At 43.7% G+C, this 22,562-nt stretch overlaps 1 protein-coding gene across 2 annotated transcripts in view; it reads left to right on the top strand.

The window, feature by feature from the left end:
* Positions 1 to 11,729, top strand: part of tmem192 (transmembrane protein 192) — a 14,239-nt gene extending 2,510 nt beyond the window's left edge. Inside the window, exons 2-6 of one of the 2 annotated variants that reach the window (XM_080757986.1) lie at positions 671 to 835; positions 1,807 to 2,077; positions 3,082 to 3,216; positions 10,074 to 10,176; positions 10,704 to 11,729. In XM_080757986.1, coding sequence (XP_080614112.1) covers positions 671 to 835; positions 1,807 to 2,077; positions 3,082 to 3,216; positions 10,074 to 10,176; positions 10,704 to 10,818 — 789 coding nt within the window. In that variant the 3' untranslated portion in view covers positions 10,819 to 11,729. Of the gene's footprint in view, positions 1 to 667; positions 836 to 1,806; positions 2,078 to 3,081; positions 3,217 to 10,073; positions 10,177 to 10,703 lie in introns of both variants that reach the window. The other variant, XM_080757985.1, reaches the window with a different exon arrangement.
* The last annotated feature ends 10,833 nt before the right edge of the window (positions 11,730 to 22,562 follow it).

The following is a 22,562-nucleotide window of genomic DNA, read 5'->3' as shown; positions in this document are numbered from 1 at the left end:
CTACCCGTGTCTCCTAGGGTAGGTACCCTCACAAAAACTGGTCACTAAACTGCCTCCCCCTGGCCAGCCGGGGCGCCTGATGGAGGGGAAAGGAACTGGTTGCAATAACGTGTTCCTTCCACGCGCTACGTCCAACCAGGGAAACTCCCCCCTGTCAGGTGTAAAGGAGCAACTTGGACACACATGAAGGAAGCATGAGTTCAAGTCCGTTGCTCTCCCCTTGTACCCCATATATTGGGACTAGGTTGGTGGAGGGTGTGTAGAGCCCAGGATTACATTAGATGATTGATACAGGGGTGAAAAATGGGTTACAAAATCGTGGGATAAAAAATATAAAATGATCAATTCATTCATTAATTAATCAATAATTTACATCGTGTGTGTGTGTGTGTGTTTTGAGTGTTGACATTGTGATATTGTGTGTATGTTGACATTATAATATGTGTATATAATATATGTAATGTGTGACATTGACATTATTTACCCGTAGTTTGTGTGTGTTATAGTATAGAGGTATATTGAGTAAGTAAATTGAGATTATAATATAATATGCGTATGTGCATATAATGTATGTATGTGTGTGTTAGTTGACATTATGGTAGTCTGTGTGTGTTATACTTTAGTATAGGTGACATTGTGATCATAACCATATGGTGTGTTTGAGCAGCAGGCGTCCGCATCAGACGCCACGCCGTGTGTGGACGACGACCCCCTGATTGACAGCCCTCTGATTGACAGCCCTCTGATCTCCCAAGATGCACTGGAGTCGGTCATCAGGAGAGAGTTCAAGACCGTCCCTACCGTGTGGCCCGCCGCCCTGCTGTGTCTAGTGCATGTACGACACACACGCGCACACACACACACACACACGCACAGGGGTGGGCGATAATGGAATGAAGTAGTATCAAGATACACGATATTACCACGATAACAGTACAAGGTAACAAAAACTAAAAGAAAAATGTATTTAAACCATTTATTTTAGACCAAAATACTTGTTATGTTTGGCGAATGAAACCGTCGTTTTACAGAAGTGTACATTTCCGTATAGAGCTGCAAATCATAGAATGTGCATTTTACTTTACTGTATCACGATGATGGATATGATATCTCAGTGATGTAAATAGGTTTTCAATCCAGGGGTGGTCTTTTAGATGGGTCCCAGGGACGTTTTATGAGTCCTACTTCAACGACGTCCTTTCTCAATTTAGTGAGTCTAAGGATGCAGGCTATTTGCATCACTGTATATCTATGAAAAGGCATATCATGGAGACATTATATCGTGGAGACAATATAATATTTATCACCATATCACACACACACACACACACACACTCAGCTAGTCCACATCTCAAACACTTTGACCCAGCCGTTGAGAAACTGATTAGGTAACACTCCTCCTCATATTCATGTCCATTACGAAATGTATAACCGACAGAGACGAAGACCGGTGGCAGTATTTGAAATACTGCATCTGTCTCAATTTAAAGTTTGTCTCCATCGTCTTTGACTGGCCTTGAGGCTTGCCTGCACCGGCAACAGAATTCTGTTAGTGTTTTCGCCAAAGACATTAAAAGGATCCCCAGTTAATAAGACAAATATGCCTTGATACATTATACTTCACTCAATAGGGACCGTGTCATTTGCTAACTTCCTTAGGTTAGAGAGAGAGAGAGAGAGATCGCTAAAATCTCAAATGACACAGCTGCTTTTGTGGTTTTAACAGGTTAAAATGACATATAATAATATAATCTAAATTGTGTGTGTGCTTGTGTTGGATTCCTCCTCTCCTCCGGCCTCCACTAGGTGGCGTACGTGACGCTGTCGGTGACCGTGGTGGTGCTGTGCGTGTTCGTCACGGACGTGGAGACTCGCCGGGGCTGCGAGAGCGTGCTGAGTCGTGACGTGTCCGGGGGCAGCGCCGTGGTGTTCGGGAAGGCGTGTCTGTGGGTGCTGGTGCTGCTGTTCCACGTGTGTGTGCAGCACCACCACAGCAAGGCCAGGCGGAGAGGCTACCTCAGCTTCTTCAGAGACACGCAGGGCCACGCGCACCTGCCCTTCACCATCCACTCTGCAGGTTAGAGACACACAGGGCCACACCTGCCCTCCACCATCCACTCTGCAGCTTAGAGACACACAGGGCAACACCTGCCCTCCACCATCCACTCTGTAGGTTAGAGACACACAGGGCAACACCTGCCCTTCACCATCCACTCTGTAGGTTAGAGACACACAGGGCAACACCTGCCCTCCACCATCCACTCTGCAGCTTAGAGACACACAGGGCAACACCTGTCCTTCACCATCCACTCTGCAGGTTAGAGACACACAGGGCAACACCTGTCCTTCACCATCCACTCTGCAGCTTAGAGACACACAGGGCAACACCTGCCCTCCACCATCCACTCTGCAGCTTAGAGACACACAGGGCAACACCTGCCCTCCACCATCCACTCTGCAGCTTAGAGACACACAGGGCAACACCTGCCCTCCACCATCCACTCTGCAGCTTAGAGACACACAGGGCAACACCTGCCCTTCACCATCCACTCTGCAGGTTAGAGAAGCAAGCACCTGCCCTAAGACATTTTATTGCAAAATGTGAAGTTGTATTTCTTTTTCAACCACAAGAGGGCACCATTGTCTGTCAGAAAGCCTTGACCGGAGAGGTCTCCCTTCTCTGTGTCTGTGTGTCTGACACTGTCTGTCCGTCTGTCACATAGCACTCTATAATGTATAAGCGTATAGCCTCACTGTACTGATAATCTACTGTTAGACAGATATTAGGTTTTTCTGGATTAGTCTGTCAAATGCCTAAATTGTAAAATTTTGTGTAAATGTGATGTAATTATTTTTCCACCACAAGAAAGTATTGTTGTGGTAGAGTATCATTGTGTGTGTGTGTGTGTGTGTGTGTGTGTGTGTGTGTGTGTGTGTGTGTGTGTGTGTGTGTGTGTGTGTGTGTGTGTGTGTGTGTGTGTGTGTGTGTGTGTGTGTGTGTGTGTGTGTGTGTGTGTGTGTGTAGACTTTTTATTGCAAAAATGTCAAGTTGTATTTATTTGCCGTTTGTTGTGTTTGTAGGTAACGTGGCATTGTTGCTAGTCGTGGATGCCAAGTTGTCACCTAAGTTTTTAGACGAGTGGTTTGGCATCGCGCTGGTGATCATTCTTGGATTGGAGTTGGTGCTGGTGGTGCCATGTCTGATCTACTACATGGGTAAGACAACACTCACACACACAAACACACACACACACACACAGACACACACACACACACACACACACACACACACACACACACACACACACACACACACGTAATCCTTGAAATGCTGTACTGTTGTGGTTTCTGTGCTTTCAATCAAAGCAAGACAGGAGACACCATCTCTGTCTGAACTCTGAATAACTTTGAGACAAGTAGAATCAATAAAGCATAATCAAGTCCATTTTGACACTCTGAGAAGCAAATCCATTTTCCTACTGGTAATGGTTGGGGATCAGAGACTTTGTCACTGACAAATATCAATTCATTTTGACAAATATATCATTGGTCTCACAAACTGTGTCTTTATTCTAGTTGGCACTAGTTGTGAGTTGCTGTTGCTGGACATGCGCGTCCACTGCAAGTGAAATTGTACACATTGTGAAGTTGTACACATTGATATAGGGTACGAAGATAATTAAAGACTTGAACCCTAGCGTATAGCGTCTCTATTCTGGGTATGTCAATCATTTGGTATATACCAGTGGTTCTCAAAGTGGGGTCCAGGGACCCCCAGGGGTCCTTGTGGGCGTTCCAGGGGGTCCCCAGATAAATGATTGTTATGAACCACCCTTATGTGTTTATAACTCAAAGAGTTACAGACCCATAAGGTCTTCTCTTATGGGGGTCCCTGGCATATATTTTCAAATGGGTGTCAGCGGGCTAATAAGTGTCAATGTGGGAGTCCTTGACATGAAAAGATTTGAGAACCACTGGTATAGTAGACTACTGGAGGGGGAGAGAACCACTGGTATAGTAGACTACTGGAGGGGGAAAAGGGAGTGGGCCAAGAACAGAGCCCTGGGGGGCCTCGGTCAAGTGGCTAACACTGACTGAGTGCGTGCTCTGGAGTTGTTTGTTTACAAACCGTTCAACTTTAGAGTTGAAAGTTTGCAGGGCATTTGTAAATGTCTTATTTGCACAGTTCAACGTCCTGTGGACGCCACAGAATTAATGTTTTCCACACGGATGAGTCATGAACCTGCAGGCTGCCATGTTACAAGTTGTTGTTCTTTTGGACACATACTGTAGCTTCTAATAACAGTGGTAGTGCTATTGAGAAGAAGACACGCCCTACACATTACGTCACGGTCACCGTCTCACACACACACACACACACACACACACACACGCTCTACCCCCACACTGTATCTGCAGGCGTTAGCATCACAACGGCCCTGGCCACACCCTCTTCACAGCCAGTCAATAGCCAAGACAATTCAGCCATTCACCCACCTCCCCATCTTTTCTCTGTCTCTGCTCTCTCTCTCTCTCTCTCTCTCTCTCTCACGCTCGCAATGGTAAGACTATGATGCCTAGGGACTCTCCATAAAATGTTTGCAAGAAGGAGTGCCCATAGCAGGTACTGGTTAAGCCTAAGCGCTAACCTATTGCACCCGCATGGCCCAGTGGTCCAGGCTCGTGCCACATAATAGGCTCTGGCCTGACAGCGCGCCGCGTGTTCGAGTCCCGTCCATGACGACTTTTGCTGCGTGTCTCTCCCCTTCTCTCTCTCCCTCTTTTCAGTCTTCACTTGATACCATCAATAAAGGCAGAAAAGCCAAAAACAAATCTTTTAATAATAATTTTAAAACAAATAAGCGCTAACCTATTTATCAATCACAAAAGGGCACAAAATAATGGTCTGACTGTCATTAGACCGACAACCTACCTCGAACCCTAACCTAACCCTAACTGCAAGCACGGGAGCAGCGCATGTCCCACCGCATGTCCGACCGCTGTTTCTGCATGTCGGTCCGTTGGTGTGTCTAATCTGCGTGTGCGTCCCACACCGGGTTCTCCAGATTTCAGATGTAAACACATTGATCATCTTTATCATGTATCATCATCATTATTATGTAATGCAAAACCATAAACAGCTACAGGCACTACTGTTAGATAAGATTAACCTTTATTGATCCCGGGGAGACTCTCTCTCTCTCTCTCTCTCTCTCTCTCTCTCTCTCTTTCTCTCTCAGTCCCCAGTCCTTGATGAAGGACAATCTTCATCTGCTGACTTTAATCATAAGCATCATGTTATCGTAGCGCACCACTTATCGCGTCACAAATCTTTGAATATATATTCTGTCAGAGCCTAAATGGGTTAAAGGACGACTTCACCCATTTTCAACGTATCTTCATGTAATTGGTCCTCACCAATGCTCACGATAAAATGATACCATTTTATACTCCGTCTGTGTCTCGTAGGAGGGCTGTGGACAGTTCAGAAACGTGCATACCTGTGAAACCTTTTTTTTTTCTTTTTTTTTTTTACAAGATTTAATTATTATTGTTTGTATTTATCAATGCAAGAACAATGTTAGCATGCTAACTTTCCAGGAATAGAAAGCCTCCGGTTTCTATTAGCTTGGATATTCTCCATCAATGATATCCCTGGCCTGGATCATGAACAGTCCACAGTACTCCTCTGAGACACAGACCAAGAACACAACCTGGTACCTGATATGATGACCATTACTGAGGACCAATTATAGAAAAATGGCTGAAGTCGTCCTTTAAGTGATTAGCACCAACCAGCTGCGTCTGTCGTGGGAGGTATTGGACTGATTGTGTAGGAACGCTCCTGTTACAAATCACTGCAGCAGAGGATATTGATATTAAAGTGGCTGTATTCAGTGTATTGAAAGGAAATCCATAATAAAGGAGTGTTTAGGAGCCCAGGGGGCACAGATATGAGGCTGAGATACCGAGGAAGGAGAGAGGAGATAAGATGCATTAGGCTTTAGTTTAGAGTCTGAGTAAAGCCCTCGGCTAATCTAAAAGTTGAGACTGGCCAAGGGCTAGCTTCTCTACTCAACTCCACCCAAACACATTGAGTGTGTGTGGGGGGGGGGGTGTATTTTTGTGTGCCATCAAATTCCTTGTCGGATCAGTGTAGCCAGGCACGACCTGTACTTAGGGCCGCTTTAAACTCAAGCCGCTTCATTCCAACACAAACACAGTCATGATCACATACAAACACGGATGTACACACACGCACACACACACACGCACACGCACACACACACACACACACACACACACACACACACCATCTGACGCACTGAGCAAAGGTGGCATCAATCAGCTCATGAAAGCATAGTAATGACAAACCATCTGTAATTAACATTCCTTTTTAAGGGATTTTTTTACAGACTGTAGGAGAGAGAGAGCAGGAGGTTGATGTATCCTGAATGGGACTCAAACCCACAATGTTGTTGTTGCATGGTCAGCAAGCAAGCTGCTTGAGTTGCTCAAAGAGACAACGCATTCATTGGCACACAGCAGCAGCACACATCGCGTCGACCAATGCAGAGCAGAGGAAACTGCTGGTCAGCTTGTGAAAGCAGGAAGCAGGAAGACAAGAGATGAGCGAGACAGTGTGTGAGAGACATGAGACAAGATTCGGAGTTTGATACACTAGACTCTAGTGACTAGAGCATCAGAGTGAGACAGATTGGGAGACATAGGCAGCTAGGCATCAGAGTGAGACACATGAGGCAGGCATCAGAGACAGAGAGACATATGTGGCAGGCATTAGACTAGAGTGAGACATGTGAGGCAGGCATCAGAGTGAGACAGGCATCAGAGTGAGACAGATTGGGAGACATGAGGCAGAGTGTCAGATTGGAGAGACATGGGATCCCGTCCTCCAGGTATGAAGCTCCATAGAGGAAGACCTCGTTCAGCTTCTCCTGTCTTTGAAGTGCAATCAATGGTGAATATGAATGCCCCGTTCTGTATAGGCCTTCACATCAAAGCCAGGCCCTGGCCTTCAAAGGCCCAGTATGACATTAACCACTTAAACCCTATATATATAGTTTTTTGACCGGGGTCCCCCCGGGCTCTATACGATGGCCCCCCTCTTCTTTTACCCCCGCTTCTCAAAATCTCTTCGCCGAAAATAGCGGATCGACAAGCTCACAAGGAGTCGAACATTACTCCTCTAAGTCCAACTGATCTGAATGTGGTTCAAATGTGTACCTAATGTAAATTTGTTTTCACATTGCAAGCTGCAAGCTTGTCTGTTAACCGGGCTGGACTCCTGACATTTCAGGACCATGTATGTTCTGTACCTCTCCCGTACATGATGGGTTGCTGAGGATGCACCGACCCGGTCATTATCGGCCCACATAATGTTCTAAATGGATGAGCGGTGATCTACCGCTCACATTTTAACCGTCTGATTAGAAAGGATAATACGGTAGTATGAAGTGAAGAGTATATTCTATTATTAATGGGCCCTGACTTCATTAGACCTGTATGCAAAATTACAGATACTGTTAACACTTCACTACGGGGTAAATTTCCATCATCATCATCTGCTTGGCTTTTCAGAATCACAGTCACTTAATAACAATAGGTTCATACAAGGAACGTTGCTGTGTCTTATCATGCCCACTTGAATCAGTTAAGCAGGCATTACTCCATTTTAGTTGGCAAACAATATTTGCATGACGTCGTAGATGAGCTGAGATCCGTTTCCTTTAGATTTCCCCTGCTGATTTCAACACGGCTCATCTGTAACCAGGTGACCAGTGTGACACTGTGCGTGTTTAAGCCGTTAGCACCTGGACCTGTGTCTTTAGTAAGGAGTCAGTTAGTAAGGAGCCGAACTTAGCACCTGGACTTGTGTCTTTAGTAAGGAGTCGAGGACTGATTGAAGTAGATCAGGTCTGAGTGTAACACATTAGCCTGGACCTGACCCTGTCTCTACCAGTCTGTGTGTGTGTGCCTTTCTAACAGGAAGGTGTTAAATGTGTCGCCCCAGTCCCACACCGACCTTAGAATCTCTGTGCCCTTGAATCTGTCTCATATGGGTAGCAGAGCCTGAAATAAACGAGTCAATCATAATGGTTTCAATGTAGTAGATAACTAAAATAGCAACAAACAAACAAAAACATGGGCACTGTAAATGAAACCTGTTGCAACTCAACTAATTGTTGGTTAGGTCCAGCTGCTATTCAGCTACCTCTTTATGGAGGACTAGGAGCCAACAATGGAGCTAATCGTATAAATGACTCTCCTAAGCGGCGCCCCTGCTCGCGTAGACCCATAAACCAGATGCCTGAAGTCAAACGCTAGTTAACCATTTATACTTTCAGAACCGCGACATCCAATTGTTTTCATTTCCTTGGAAGTAGAAGTGATCTTTGCTTTCACGTTGACGGAGGAATCGATAAATGTGCACATCTTGTGTGTCGGTGACGGTGAGCCTGGCAGTGCAATGGCAACCGTTTGCCGTTTGTACTTTTTGTCTTTGACAAAATACTCAACTTGACTCACAATCTGTTAACCCTTTCCGTTCCTCCTCTCTTCCACCCCGTTCTTTCTACTGGGATGACTCTTTCCCTCTCCTTCACACATACTTGCTCACCATTACTGTATTTACACACACACACACACACACACACACACACACACACACACACACACACACACACACACACACACACACACACACACACACACACACACACACACACACACAAAGGGCATCTTATGCAGGAATTTGTGGCATTTCTGTGTGTGTGTGTGTGTGTGTGTGTGCGTGCGTGTGTGTGTGTTGTGATGCCACGCTTTAGCAAAGTAAAGATAGGGCTCTTAGACCCTCCCTGACAATTTCCTCTGGTTAATGACACTCTGCCTTATCAATACTCAGCCCGTCTCACCCCCGTGGCTGTTCTCTGTCTGTTGGACACACACACACACACACACACACACACTCATAACATATATGTTTTCCGGAGAATCCGAACTCACAGTCTTGTATACATGGATGTGCACTTATGGAGGTCTGGGCGGGAACCCCTTTTGGTGTTAGCATTATGCTATGCTTTAGCTATTGAGAAATAGCAGATCTACAAGCTCATATAGCGTGCCACCGAGTGGCACGCTACAAGCTTGTAGGTCTGCTATTTTTGAAAAATCGAAGAACAACTCACATAGAAACATAGCTTTTTCAGAAAACTGTCAGGATGTAGAAGACATTTGTAGAATCTGATCTCAGGTCAGAATGGGTTAACTCCCGTGTCACCTCTCTCTCACGCGCGCCGCGGTCTTATCTTGATTTAAAACCCCCACACGCCCCTTAAGCTACTGTATACCCCACACACCTGGCTCTCCCCCCGCCCCGCCCCCCTCGTGTGAAGGTGTATGTTACGGGTGTGAGAATTAGGGCTCTGAGTGCAGGATATGGCAGCCCCATAAGGGTTAAGTGCAGGATATAACAGCTCGTGTGTGTTTGGGAGAGAGAGAGGCAGGAAAACCCATTCAACCCAATGTGTGTCGTCCTCACCCTCTCCCACCTGAGTGATTGTTAGGGGACCGTATCTCACCGCCCTGTTTTCTGTGCGTGTGTGCGTGTGTGTGTGTGTCTGTGTGTGTGTGTGTGTGTGTGTGTGTGTGTGTGTACGCGTGCATGTGTGTTGGGTCTTTTTTCAGTGGAAATAGCAATGAGGTTAGAGCCATGACTGATTTTTTTTTATCCACTATCCGATACCAATTTGACCACCAATGACAGATGTTTAGACCGATATTTTGTGGCAAAAAAGTACAACGTGGATTTGATTAAAGTTTGATAGATTATAAGAAAGATACAAAATAAACACATGTGCTGAATTTGATTTCATTTAACATATTAAAATGTTCCCAAAACGATGGAAAATCTCCCCATATTTAAATGACCAAAGGAGGGGACGCCAGATTTAAAGTGGTTAGAAATCGAGACATATCGGCTGCATAATCGTAGAAAGTCAAATAATGACTGACCTCCAGGCTGTACTGAGGTTTGTGTTGGTGTTTGTTTCTAGTCAAGGTTGTGCGCTTCAACAGAGAGCGAGCCATGCCAGACGTCAGCCACGAGGAGCACTCGTACACCAGCAGCACTAACCTCACTATGGAGACTGGCTTCAGGTACTCTTCATTGACTCTTTCATTTCATTCACTCACTCATTCTGTCACCCTTCCATCTAGGCTCATCCGTCGATCCGTTCAGTCCCATAGGACAGTCTAAAAATAGCTGCAAAACCTTCAGATTTGTTTATATTCGTTTATTCAGCCACCCACTGAGCACATAACCTCTTCACAACACACGCACAACGGAGTACATGTGTGTCGTTTTCTTTTACCTGGATGGTGTAATCTTTATATGAATGTTGATGACATTACATACTGTAGTCATATTTGTTGGCCATAGTCTCTGTAGCGCACCGAAATACTGTATACAATACATTTAAGTGACTTCATTGCATGCAGTGTTGCACACAAAATGGCAAAAGTACACAGCGTGACACATCATGAGCTTGTACATCCGCCGTTATTGGTGTCCGATACCGGTGCGCGACTCGGCGTAAATTCAGTTTGAGAAATTGCAGTATTCAGATGTGAATACAGCACGGAATAACGCTGTGTGTTATTGACGTTGAGCCGTTGCCCCACAGGGAAGGCTCCAGTCTGGAGGAGGTGGTGGAGAAGCAGGCTGACCTCATTGAATACCTGAAGCAACACAACACCCTGCTGAGCAGAAGACTGCTGAACCTCACGGCACAGCACTGACCACAGCACTGACCACAGACCGGCCTCCACCTCCCCTCCAGCGACCTCTGAGATGACCCTGTGAAACAAACCCCTGTTCACTCAGTCCTCTCTCTATGCCGATGATGTCCACCTCCTTTTAATCCCCGGTTAGCTAATCTGATCCCTGTGGGAAGAAGCCCGTCGTGGTCCTTGACGTTGACGGCGGAACGCAGAGGCGTTTCCTCTCCCGCAAGCTGCTGTCGGGAACGCACAACATCCAAGTTAACCTTTTGTGGGAAGTGAGGAGGGATAGAAGTCGGCGATGTCTCGATGAGTGGGCCCATAATGTTTAACGCGCTGCACTATTGTAAACAAAATAACTTTGGCATCGCAAACGGGGGGAGTTCAGAACAACCCATTTAAAATAAAAGAAACAATATGTAGTTTATGGATGTATCGGTTAAAAGGGAGAAATAAAAACAGAAAGGGAATGTATATAGATGAATTTTCTCCTATCCGTTATGTGGCTAGTAGTTCACAATAAAGGCCTTGACATGCATTGTTGCGTGCGGTGTCACCGTCGCACACCCAAAATCGGCGGATCTCGCCAACGTGCCGAGAGCTTTGTAGATAGATACTAGGCAATCTTCAATGCGCTGTATTCATTCAACTGTGAAAGTGACCTGCCTCTTTCAGATTAGCAAACTGTGTGACTCCCATACAAGCCAGAGACAATGGACCGAAGGAGGAGATAACTCGATAAGTCGCTCCAGATATCAGTCAGTTACTGAGTAAGTAAAGTCCTCTACACACACACACACACACACACACACACACACCTCACACACCTGTTCACACAGGGTAGAGAGAGTGAGTGAGGCCTACGGTGTGTGATGTCCTCTGAACCCCAGGATCACCTGACCGAGGTGAACTGATAGTGGGGTGGGGGTTCGGGGGGTCGGGGAGGAGGAGGAGAGGACAAGACAAGCTGACGGAGGAGAAGAGAATAGAGCTTGGTAAAAGAGGAGGAGGAGAGACATGGGTCACAGATCAGAGGGGACGCGTTTTATTACCGAGTTACCACCCCTCGTGACCTCTGAGTGTGTGAGACTCACACACTGTGCTTGTGTGACCTGATGAGACTGAGCAACCAAAAAATGCAGATAAATGTTCTAGGTTGTTATAAGTGTTGTGAGCAGCCACGCAGTCGTAGACGGAGGTGAAAGACATTTTGAATTGCACTGGAACTGTGTTATTTTTACTTGTGTGTGTGCGTGGTGCGTGGTTTCCGGGAGGAGAAGGAATTGTGTGATCATGTTGTCTGGAAATGTTTTTCTACATGTCGAATTATTGGATTTGTTTGTTTTTTCAGTTATTTTTTTTGTGATCTTGTTCCAATAATAAATCTTTTATGTTCTCACATTTTTTTATATTCTCTTATGTGAACCTGACCTGAGTCCTCACAAGGAGCATGTGGTTAGTGCACTAATTGTTGAGGCACCCCTCACATTTGAACCTCTTAACCACGTGACAAAAACTAGGAGGCAATGCTTTGACCTTTTATAGTATAATAGATCTATAGCTGTTTTGGTGTGAGGACGATTATACTTGAAAATGGATCGCGTGGCAATAATAAGTGTGGCATCAACTATCGATGAATTCCTTAGAGAATGAATGACAAACTGATCATTCAATAGTATAACGCCTCAAAATAGCCAATCTACAAGATCTACAAGCTTGTAGATGTAGATCTGCAATGTTTCTATTTCAGATTTATTTTTTTCCTCCAAATCCATTATTTTAGTACTTTTTGCAATTAAACAGATTTGATTAGATGTTGCAACCCTATCAATAAACACCCCTAGTATATTGCGTTTTCAAACTTTGCCAGGCCAAGTTGTCACAGCGATTTGCAGAAGGTAAATGAATATAGTGATTGTTCTTATCTGAAGCCTTCAGCAGTAGTTGCCTGGTGTGACGCCTTTTTGTTGTTGGGTTCCATTGCTCCACAGGGAGGGTAGAATTTACGACCGCTTTCCCAGGAGGTTTCTACTAGGAGTGGACCCAACACTACCTCAGGGCCTGTGGAGTCCTTCTACTAGGACCCAACATTACCCAGGCTACCTCAGGGCCTGTGGAGCCCCGTTTGATGGATTGCATTTTGGAACCGGGGCGATATTACAATGGCAAAACCACCAGTTACAAATACATCTGCCATTTCGTATGCTGTCGCAGAAACAGCTTATCTCCATATTTCGTAAATGAATGCTTTACTAACGGATTCATACGCTACACAGCGTCACTCAAAAATAGCAGATCCAAAAGCTTGAATTTTGATCTTGTAGGTCTGCTACTTCTGCTATTTTGGAATTTAAATCCTGAAAAGGAACAGCTTCGGACATATGAGGTTTCCATCCGACATTCCATTTCTGCAGAAGTGAATAATGCAGTTTCCTGTGACAATCCATCTGCTGATATACTTAATATATTTAAATGTAGTTTAGCTGAAATGAGTTGCTAATGGTATGTTCAACTGTTTTAACTTGTTGAAACTTTCTACCAATAAAAACATATATTAAAAAATAAATAGTTGCTGAACATTTCACAGTGCCTGCCGCAGAACAGATATATTAAAGTGGCACTATGTAACTTTTTGAAGTAATAAAATATACATTTGTATCATTCTGTATGGTAGAGTTGATACAATGTCAATGTTAATACAATATAACTTATCCAATTGGGTGGTTTCGTCTCCCTGCTCTTCTATAGAAACATTTAGATTTTGTCAAATATTTTCTCACCTAAATGAAATTTGACTCCTGAGCAAGCAGGCAGGCTCTAGTAGCTCAAGATTCAATTTATCTCCGGAGCAAGCAGGCAGGCTCTATTAGCTCAATGGTAAGAATTTAAGCACTTGCTTAAAGGGTTCAAATCCCGGGTAAAGTTGCAGTTTTAAAGCACTGGCATGTTGTCTATATGGCTTTCAGCCTATTTGTAAAGGCTAGAAAAGCCTTGTTAATTGCTCTGGAAACTGCATCTCTTAATATTGTTGAATTAATCATATTCAGTCACTGTCCAGTGTCCAACCCCTTTATCCCCCCACACACACACACACACACACACACACACACACACACACACGTACACGTACACACACACACACACACACACACACACACGTACACACACACACACACACACACACACACTGTATTGAAGTAAAAGGAACATTCAGTATATACATTACAAAACATTATTTTTATTTAAAAAAGTAACTCATTAAAACATTTGAAGTGCATACATGCATTTTAAACACTATAGAAATACTACGTGAATTGAGTTTCAGTGTCTATAGTCACTCTGCATAGTGAGTGACACAACTCTTTGGTCTCAAGTAAGGTCTTTGGTCCAGGACTGAGAGGTATAGGCTGTGTGCATGCTCGCTCGAAGACTGAACTCATTCTGCACACTGCAAAATCCTCAGTGTTCATTTAGTTGCATTGAAGATGGCTGTCGGTAGTTTGGTGGAGACGAGCGACTAAGTCCTTCACATTGCACCACTCAGGTTCACACTTGGCGGCAACAAGACGCGTGGAAGTCCGACCAACGGCAGGAGATCCGCAAAGCCAAAACACAAGAGTCTACTGTCTGTCTTACTGTCCAGCCCCTCAAAACGTCTAGAATCCAAACGTGGGCGTTTGAGGCTTTTTCTTGCTTTGTTGAACCGGCGTGTTCACAAGACATCTTAACACAAGTCAAGTCTCTGTCTTCAGTTTTCATGAAGGATGTTCTTCCTCCTGGTCCGTGGATGACGTTTGGACCCTGCGCTGCAGTCGACATGTCTTCTCATGTCACCTTGCACCTGAAACTGGAATGAAAAGATCGTTTAGGCAAGGCTGAGAGAAAGCAGACATGAGGCAGAAAGTATTTCTCTGTGTGTTGGGGAGGATTAAGGCATGGAGGTGAATGATCACCTCCAATAACACTCTCAAGGAACACCTCTCTAATTTCGAGTCAGACCTCTCTCACATGCACATGCGCACACACACACACACAACCATGTCAGTAAAAACCTTCTTTATTAGTGAGATTTATTCACCACTCCACTTTTCCACTCTATTTCCCTCCCAACTCCTGTAGTGTGAATACACACTTCTGGGACTACTAAACACATGCACGCACACACACCCGCGCACTTAACTGCCACCACCTGCATGCTCTTTAATCTGTCGTGTGCCATGTATCATTGTGTCAGACAGCTCATATTTTAACCTCTCCTATAGACACGTGCACACGCACAGACACACTTAGGCATAGGTGTATAGGTGAGGCAGGGTTCAGTTATAGTACGCCTGGCCTGGTATATATAGTCTACTGCTCTGTGTCAGCAAGCGGACACATGCTACTGGTTTGTATTGTGCACAAACTGAATTATTAGGTGAAGTATGACTCTGGCTTTATAATGGTTTATTATTTACCTCAGGGGAAAGGTACTCTGGAGTGCAGAGGAAAGCAGCGTCTGTACAGGCAACGCCGGTGCATTCTCCTCCTGGGCTTCATGTTCATGAAACCTGGGGAAAAAAGGACAGAATTGATCAGAAACAAGTCCCCCTTAATTTGTGTTTAGGTAATAAAAAATAACTATTATAGGGCCTAAAATAAATAAACTGACACTTCTATTTAAGTTACTGTGTTAGGCTATATTATTATTAGACTAGTTGCCAATTGAGAACAGAAATATAAATGTGAATGGTCCAGTCCATCCATGCACCTGCCCGTTTTAAAACGCCAATGAAAATCACACGTTATTGACGTTAATTACTGTAAGAGCTGCTAGACAATGGGAGATTGGACCCTCACAATAAAGCAGAACAACATAGACCTAACACATGATTATTTTAATCGTCCCTCGTAAAATCCACAATTGACTACCAAAGTTCACACAGGGACAGCCAAGCACAGGAAGAGATAAACCCCGGGTGGCTTTATGACTCTGACTCTCTCTCTCTCTCTCTCCATCTATCTCTCCCTCCCTCCCCCTGGCCCTGCGATATATGAATGAAAAGAATTGTACGTGCCTCAAGGTAAGGAGGGCTTTTTTTTTTTTACACTTGATGGCTTCAGCCTTCATGTCATGTTAATCAGCCCGGGATAATTTGCATTGCGTTTTACACCGGGGACCAACAATAGCGCCGCGCGGGACAATAGACGCCATGGGACGGCCGGAGGGGATCGCTGCCACCCCGGGTTGTCCCTGTCTGTCTGTCTGACTCTAAACTAAAACTAAACGTCACATTCATAAATTATCAATGCAGCATTTGCACCGAAATGCATGCCACTATCAGTAGCGTAATTTATGCATTGTATTAATTTAACTTCAAGGGGAAAGTACTAAGTAGTGTACATCTATTGTCCATTTAATGTGGCTATAAAATAATAATAGGCTAAATAAAAATAAAAACTGGCCCAAATTTAGTAAATTGTAATTGTAATCTTGAATAGCGGCCGTGCTGGGGGTGGGAGTGGAGTCACACTATTTGTTCGGGCACCTGTTTCGGTGCAACGCGGCGGGGAGTTGAATCTCGGCGCGACATATCGGTGCTCAAATTCAGGCAGGTGCAGGTAATAATAATTGTAGCTAAACTAAGCTATTTTAACGGTGTTTCAAATTATTGTGATGTCTTTGGTTGGATAAATTCGCGTGCAAACGGCACTACGACTACGATAGCCTAGTCGGCAAAAATAGCTCCCGATGCAATTTAGGCTAATTGTGATACAAGGTCGAGCGATAATTCATCTAATTATTGTCCTTCCCACTCCCATCACTTTTCTCCTAGTTGGGCTATATTTATTCAACTTTGACTGTGTTCTCTATCATTTTACTTCTGGGTTAGTTTTTCTGTTACAAGTTAACATAATATGTGAACGCAATTTTCTTACCTCCTCCTGTCTTTCTATGTTTTTGTCTTAATGGAGACGCATCCGTGGCTACAATGATCACAGTGAGCAGCAGCAGCAGCAGATACACAACATTGAAGATCCTCATGGTGGCTGCTTGAAGTGAACAGGTGAGCCTGCAGTAGCCTACGTGGTTTATATACCAAAATGTTCCAAAATGTCACTCTGGCCTGCCAGGCTGGGTTGGTGCTGTAGCTTTATGTCCTTTTTCCCACTCCTGAGTCTTTCTTTCTCTGGTTGTCTCTTCTTTCTCTCTCGCACACTGACTGACTGTACCTCCTTTTTGCTTTTGTCTTGCAGTGGATCCACAGGAGTCTGGAAGAAACAGAGGGTCCTCCGTCTTCTAGGTAAATGAGTGTTGGATGGTGTCTGTGGAGCCTGTGAGGAATGCCACAGCTCTGTGTGTGTCCAGTGAGTGAAGTCCAGTGAGAGTGTGTCCAGGGTGATTGTCTCAAGAGTCTGAGAGCAAAGTGACAAAGATGTGTCCCTCTCTGGGTCTCCCCCCTTCCCCTTTATACTGTCTTTTAGTGGGAGGGATGGATGGAGAGGGGGCGGGGGGCTTCACCTCAACCCCCGACACACACACACACACACACACACACACACACACACACACACACACACACACACACAAAAGAAGGGACAGACACACACACACACACACACACACACACACACACACACATGCACACTCATACTGCTGCACTGCACATATTGACCCCACATGTAGAAGAAAAGTACTTCAAGTGGCAGGAAGGACACCCACCCCCACCTGCCCTCCAACTGCCACTAACACGCACACTTTACAGCCCCGTTTTATGTGTGTGCAGTGCACGCCGCGGGCCCTTCTGTGTGCACGCCACGGGCCATTCTGTGTGCGACTGAGTGTGCGACAATAAGAGAGAAAGAGAGAGTTGTGCGTTCTATTCCATGGGCAGTAATAGCACTAATGCAGGGTCTGTTTTGAGCCTGGTTGACCACGTTGAAGGACGTGACAGTGACATTCTTTTGTTAAAATAAGTGTTAATATTATATTATGACATCATTGTGCAGTGATTCCCACAGTGGGGTCCTTGAGGGGGTTCCAACTTCCAAGAGCTCACAGAAAAAAATGTGTTAGTGTAGCCTCAAAATCAGCGTAACAACTTTAAACCTATATTGGTTATTTGAGAAATTGCATATCTACAAGCTCATAACATGTAGCATGTAGATTTGCTTGTAAACTTTTTTTTTTAACTTAAACTTTTTGGAAAACGTTTATTTATTGTTTCAAACATGTAAACTACATAGTCTGTGTGTTCCTGGCACAAAATGTTTTCAGATTTCAGACTAAGTACATTTTTTGGCGGGTACTTTCTACTAAAAAGAATCACTACATAAGTCTTAAATAGGGGGTCCGTCATGACTCCAGGAGACTCTCAGAGTTTTTGTGTGATAAGACCCCTCCCGCCTGCAGAGACTAAATGTCTCAAAATAAAATAGAATGAAATGTCTAAAAAAAAATACACGTTGGCTTGAATCAAACATGTTAGCGAAGATCATTTGTAAAGAAAAAACAAACAAACAAACAAACAAAACACATTTAATTGACACAACACTGATGGTAGCGCTCTTAAACTAATCTACGAAGCCATCAAATCTGCGGCATCACTTTGGAGGCATGCAGCCCCAAAGGCATTTAAACGAATAACCTGTTAGTAGAAAACTTCTGAAGCTAGTCTTATACATAGATAAACAAACAAACATTGTTGAGACAACCAGCTAATTTAATGTGTTAATATTTCACTATAACTAAATTCACTATCACTAAAAACAAAACAAAAACTTTCTTTTCCGACAAAAAAAAGATGAAAATTTCAATGATTCTTCTTCGTGTCTTTTCAGTAAGGGGGTCTCCCTGTCTCTTCAGCTCTTTAGTAAACAGAAAAATCTTGCAAACGGCAATTTTACCAACTCAGGAGAGAGATGTATGCAGCATAAACAATTGGAATCGGTGTCGAAACGAAATAATTAGCTGACAAATTTGGAACCCGGGACACTAATGTAATTGAAGCTGATAAATTGATTCTCTCTCCTGACCGGATGAAATTGGCAACCCTACCAACATCGCAACGGCTGGAGAGCTTGTAGATCGACTATTCTCGCTATTTGTTGTATACATCAAAGTAGTTTATTTAAGAGGGCTTAAGAAGACACACACAGACACACTGTGTCGCCACTCGTAATGAGAGTGACAGAATAATTCACTTGCCACTTGAGTCTTCCTTTCTTTTTCTCGTCTCATTCAGTAATTTAACAGCTTCTAGCTGGACTTTAGAATGATTGAAGACAGATTGAATGGCCTGTGTTGAACTTTGTGGGTGGGGGGGGGGGGACACTTGTCTCCCCCGATGTTCCATATTGTAGCAGTTGCTCAAATAGACCGGCAGAAGCCGGCAGAAAAAAAAAAGGAGAAGAAAAAAAAGAAGACCCTGCCCCCGCACAGTGGGGACACACATCTGGGCTGGGGGGTGGGGGTGGGGGTGGGGGTCCGGGGTCCTCCTGACTGCAGCCCAGCGATGCTTAACGAGTCTGGCTCTGTCTCCAAAGAAATCTAACTGTCTGGAACATTGTTTGCTGCTACTGCTCCCTGTCTCTGTGTGTGTGTGTGTGTGTGTGTGTGTGTGTGTGTGTGTGTGTGTGTGTGTGTGTGTGTGTGTGTGTGTGTGTGTGTGTGTGTGTGTGTGTGTGTGTGTGTGTGTGTGTGTGTGTGTGTGTGTGTGTGTGTGTGTGTGACACTTGTGTGTTTTATTAGCAGACCTTCTGAAGGACCAGCCTTTAGTTTTTGTGCATTGAACGTGAAATCCTTGACGACGACCGGTGCCCGGTTCACTTGACCATAACCGTATTCGCCTTTGTAGTTCAAAGGCTCTGTAATGTACTATATACTACATTGAAGCTCCCCCCCCCACAAAAAAAACTGCAGAATATGATGCAGGTTTTTGTTGGAGAAAGCAGTGCACCTTTTTTGACTTGGGTGGTCCTGCATGGCACCGTGGTCAATATTACACTAGTACTTAATTGTGTGGGTTTGAATCTAGTTACAAATGACTGAACCAGGCTGTAACTATTGATCATTTTCTTAGTGATTATAATATTGATTGGCCCACTTTTTTTAATTAATCGAATAGAAGCACATTTTGCAAATGTTATTTTATAGATAAACAAATTGATTAACTACTTCAACGTTCATTTATCACCATCACACAATGGTGTCATGCGCTACAATGCCATTATCTATATTTAGTATTTACACCTTTTTGTTTGTATTATTTCGGGAAACCTTTCACCTATAATGACTTGCCACAAAATAGGGATTGATTATCAATCGATCATTTTATTAAAGTGTAATTTATTAACTATCTGTAGCACCCTTAGCTGGTAGTGAGATGACAGGCTGTCTGTGTGTCATTAGGGTGAGTGCTAACGGCCTGCCTCTGAGTCCTGGCCGGCTCCATTCAGCTCAACGAATTAACACATTAAGATGAAATGTCAGCCATTACATGTGAATGAGGATTAGAGGAACAGCAGGGAGCTAATGGGAGCACAGGGCCCCAAAATGGCTGCTGAGACTCTGAACATCCGTCCGCACTGTCAATTCACTTTGGTTCCAAGAGAAAGAGAGACAGAATTGAATTGAATTGAATCGAGAGAGAGAGAGAGAGTCTGAGAGAGAGGGAGAAGTCTGCTGTTGTGTATTTGAGTTGTGTGTGTGCGTGCGTGTGTGTGGTGTGTGGTGTGTGTGTGTGTGTGTGTGTGTGTGTGTGACTGTGTGTCTGTGCATGTGTGTGAGACTGTGTGTCTGTGTGCATGTGTGTGTCTGCGCACGCATGCATGTGTGTGTACATACTGCACAAGTCAATATGTCCTTGGACATATTGAAAGGTTTTTATTGCTTTATGATGTTTGCAGAAATGTTGCTTGGAATGGCACAGATTCCTCATGGATTTGGCCAACACAGACAGACACACAATAAACAAACTGGCACACACATTAATGCAGCCGCAAACACTCGAGGTATGTGGTTGAATCTGTGTGGAGATGCAGTTTGCACACTGGCTGCCATTGTCTTTTAAAACTTGTATTTATTTTTCCTCATTTGCATTATGCTAATTGTCAAACAATTGTCATACAGGACACCTTGGCTACCACCACTGGTGCCAGTTTTCCTCTCCCTCTCTCTATCTCCCTCTCTCTCTCTCTCTCGCTTGTAGATCGGCTGTCGGGCAAAAACCTCATATTTCCATGTTTTAAAATGTATTTATTTTCTCGTAAATTGATGCCCTACTTCATAAAGTTTGTCACACAAAAGTAGTGAAAATAACAGATGTATGTACAAGCATGAGCTTGTAGATTTGTAGACTTTCACTATTTTAAATAGTTATTATTATTTTAATAATAAATAATTTTGTTCACTCAGCTTCCACCCGACAACAACAAAATGAAGCGTTCAGTAGGCATTCCTCAGCAGATTTATGGTTTCTGAAGCATATTGTAATATTTGCTCTGCCAGGGATTATATGTCTTTACCGGGATTAGCTGTCCTCCTCAAATACTCCTCTACGAAAGGAGACACACACACACACACACACACACACACACACACACACACACACACACACACACACACACACGCGCACACAAATACAATACCACCTGCCCCCCACACATACATCCAAATAGGCCTGGTATCTCCTCAAAGTAAACCTTAACCCCTTGGTAGACATGAATGGTGTGTGTGAGATTGTGTGTTAGCCGGTGTTAACATTGCAGACGACAGAAATGTAATATACAATATGTTTAAATACTGACTGGGAAGCTGTCTGAAATTTCAATATATTGGTGAGATAATAGATATCATACTACTGTTCGTATGCAACTGACATATATTGTATGGAGACCGAGTCAAGACCGAGTCAAATTATGGGCGAGTCACTGTGACCGAGTACTACAACACTACAAAATTAATGTTAAAGGTTTCAAAAGTAACGTAATTGCTCAGATGACTACACCACCCAGGTCCACCCTGTTACAGAAACACCACAGGTTCAAGCCCCAGAATTGCCATTGTGTCCTTGAGCCAGACACAAACCTCAGCTGTGAGATATGTAACGAATAATGTAGTACATTATCCCACTTATTTCACAGCTCCTCACAGACAAAAGCAATAATTGGAAGTAAAACATTAATCTAAAAATAATAAAATATTGTAGTAGCTTACAAGCTTCTAAGGACACATCATAGACTGTTGAGTGTTGTTGAGTACTTATTATTTATTTACGGTAGTAGCCAATCTACAAGCTCAAAATGTGTTGCGATGTGACTGGTGTAGCACAACAAATTAGTATTTACCAAAGAAATAGAGGACAATATATAGAACTACAGGGCTGGTGTAAAAGTCTATTAGAAAGATAAGGTGATACTTTCTTTTTCGTCGTTAGGATTAGGGTAATCTCTCAAAACAGATTCCTGTTTTTCAACCGAATGGGTTCCCAGATTGGGATTAGGTTAGCCAAGAAAGATGCAGCAATAGAATGTGCTTTATCTTTGTTATCCCATTGAGAGAAAGCATTCTCCGACATTCTCCAATGGCAAGAACTGAAAAAATGTCAGTATTATTTTGAAACGTTTACAATTTTATTTTGTAACAGACTACACAACTAGTCTAAAAATTAAGGAATCACAGAGTAAAAAGCCACATTTCCATCTATAAGGTCAAACCTCAATTAACAAAAACATTAAAACATTAATTAATGATGAAGTTACAAAATGAGGATTCATTCACA

Source organism: Protomyctophum bolini (genome assembly GCF_963924005.1).
Source record: "Protomyctophum bolini genome assembly, chromosome: 3".
Lineage (NCBI taxonomy): Eukaryota > Metazoa > Chordata > Actinopteri > Myctophiformes > Myctophidae > Protomyctophum > Protomyctophum bolini.
The sequence above is the reverse complement of the archived record's forward strand: the minus strand, read 5'-3'. Positions and strand labels throughout refer to the sequence as shown.